The sequence below is a fragment of the Poecilia reticulata genome, unplaced genomic scaffold (genome assembly GCF_000633615.1).
Source record: "Poecilia reticulata strain Guanapo unplaced genomic scaffold, Guppy_female_1.0+MT scaffold_267, whole genome shotgun sequence".
Lineage (NCBI taxonomy): Eukaryota > Metazoa > Chordata > Actinopteri > Cyprinodontiformes > Poeciliidae > Poecilia > Poecilia reticulata.
The window spans coordinates 68,649-71,177 of record NW_007615049.1 but is presented as its reverse complement, the minus strand read 5'-3'; the positions used below and the strand labels follow the sequence as shown (position 1 = coordinate 71,177).

Here is a 2,529-nt window from a genome sequence, read left to right as displayed (position 1 = left end):
CACATCTTTGTTTTCCTCTACACACATTTGCAATATGACCATATCTTTGGCACTTATAATATCTGAGATGTGGTGGAGTATATGTTCTTACACTGAAACTCATGTATCCAATCATTACTTTATCAGGTTTAACTTTATCTTTGAATTCCAGTAACACAGATGTACTGTACAATCTTTCCCCATTTCTAAAAGCCTGCAATCATTTTATGCCTGAAATCTCTTCTCCTTTTATTGTTTTCTTTAGTTCTTCCAAATTTTCTCCAATCGGGATCCCTAATATTACTCCTTTTGTTCCTCTTTCTTCCCCCACTACCCTCCTTTCCACCACTTCTTTTTTACATACCATTTGGAGTTTTAAAGCCTTATTCTTTTGTTCAACATTCTTACAGATAATAAGAAGGCTCCCAGCCCTTAAAACTTTAGCCAGTTCCACATCTCCGATAACTTTCTTTAGTCCATTTGATAAACTGATCGGACTGACCCCATTCATATCTTGTCCAGTTTTAAATTTTAATATAACTTTAAATTCTTCCATCATTTTTTTTCTTCCTTACCTCAACACTTTCTTCCTCATCTTCCAAAGATCTTTTGCCTACATTTAGTCCTTTTTTACTCTTGTATTTCCCTCCTCCCCCTTTTCTATTATCTACTAAAGCTCAACCTGTGTCCATATTTTCATCTTCTGAACTTCTCCCACTACAACTAGCCATCTTAATCTACTCACAGTCTAGAGATTATGCCAAAACCGCCTTAGAAATCAACTTATTACTCACCAGAAATCGCTTAAACTCTTCCACTCAGAAAATCTGCGTTCTCCAATCTCGCACACCTGCGGCCCTTCTGCTGTGTCCTTCAAATGCACKTTCCTTTTGAAGGGTTTGGTCGCTGCACGTGATGTTTGGAGTTAAAAGGCGGAATTATGGCAATGTTTTGTTGTTGTTTTTTTCGTCTTTGTTGAAAATTCAAAGAAAATAGTCCAAGTCACACATCAGTAACAAAAATCAAAAATGTTTGGCAAAATAAACTGAGCAGAAAAAAGAATCCAAAAAGAATAGTGACTAACTGTAAAGAAAGTAAAACAGAAAATGTTAAAAGTGCAAGACTAAAGCTGAAAACAGAAAACCAGGAGYTTAGTTTGGAGTCAGTTATTTAAAACCAAGGAAGGACAGTGGAATATTGGACGAATAGTTTTCCTAATCTAAAGCCAGGTTCTCAGGAAGAGGACAACCACAGAGAAGCTTCATAGATGTAGGATGAAAAGATGTTGATGTGAGAGATGAATGCTGACATGGGAGAGGTKATCAGCAGCTGATAGAAGATATTGGAAATTAATGTCCCATTAAAAATATACAATACTATTTTGTGTTTCATTTTTACTTTAAAATTTGCTCCTKTAATTAAGAACAATGTAACTGAAGTAAAAATTTTAATGAGGGACTTGTTACTCTCGATATGAGTAATTTTATTTGACAAAACAACTTCAAAGTTCTTTTATCAAATAGCTATAGTTTTACTTTAGGAGTTTACATACATAAATACAATTGCTTTGTCACCACATAATGACAATGGCACATATGATTCAATTTCAGATTAGATTCTTGATTGACATGGGTTGTTGTTATGTTGTTTACAGTGTCTTGAGATCTTTCTATGTGCCTCTTTTTAACTTTGAGCACCAGCTCTTCTCCACATGTCTTTGCTCAGGCCTGATTTTAATGGTTCTGTTATAGACTCAATATCGATTCTATAAGATCCTCTCTGTAGTTTTGTACTACAGTTGCCCTTTTAATATAATATGCTTTTTTAGTCTGATTAATTTCTTTGTTTGGAACTGATAGATAATAGACTGGAACAGGCTGCGATTCAAATCCGGTAGAATTTCGCACAAGACCTGGACTCTCTTGCTACGAGGCAGGAATAAGATGTAGGCCTAAGAAATTTTCGACTGTTTCACATTCCATTCCAACAGATGGCGCTAATGTACGTTGCTATCAACATCAACTAAAGAAGAAGAAGAAGAAACATTCCTTGGGGATGGGAGGTGGTTGAAAATAAGCCGAAGAGACTTAAACAGGTTGAAAACATTTAGTCAGTGTTTGGCAGGATGGATCCCAAAGCAGCTGTCTTGGTGAATTCAGATCTTCCGTACGGACACATTCTTTGCCATGAAAAATGGAGGACTTCGTCTCTTCTTCAGGCCCTAAAAGGTTAAAAGCTTTTTTATTCTTTTACTTCTGTTACTTTCAGCGGCGAGCACTGAATGTCTTACATGACTGAGAGCCAGTACACAGTTTGAGAACAGAAATCTGTATTTGATTCTCCTTGATGTTTAATGACAGAACAATGAGAAAAGTGCAGGTTTAAAGGGCTATAGGAATAAACACATTCTCTCCAAAACAAGGATGGCTTATTAAGTTTGTGAACTTCTAGACCAGGAGTGCCCAAACTCGGTCCTCAAGGGCCGGTGTTATAGATCAACTGGTGGTGGCAGCTGGAAAAGACTGATGTTTCTGTGGGCGTGGCTTTTTA

The 2,529-nt window shown here is 36.7% G+C and overlaps 1 protein-coding gene across 2 annotated transcripts in view; it reads left to right on the top strand.

The window, feature by feature from the left end:
- The first annotated feature begins 2,018 nt into the window (after positions 1-2,018).
- Positions 2,019-2,529, top strand: part of faap24 (FA core complex associated protein 24) — a 17,190-nt gene continuing 16,679 nt past the window's right edge. For both annotated transcript variants that reach the window (XM_008402894.2, XM_008402893.2), the window contains exon 1: positions 2,019-2,207. In XM_008402894.2, coding sequence (XP_008401116.1) covers positions 2,105-2,207 — 103 coding nt within the window. In that variant the 5' untranslated portion in view covers positions 2,019-2,104. The remainder of the gene's footprint in view (positions 2,208-2,529) is intronic.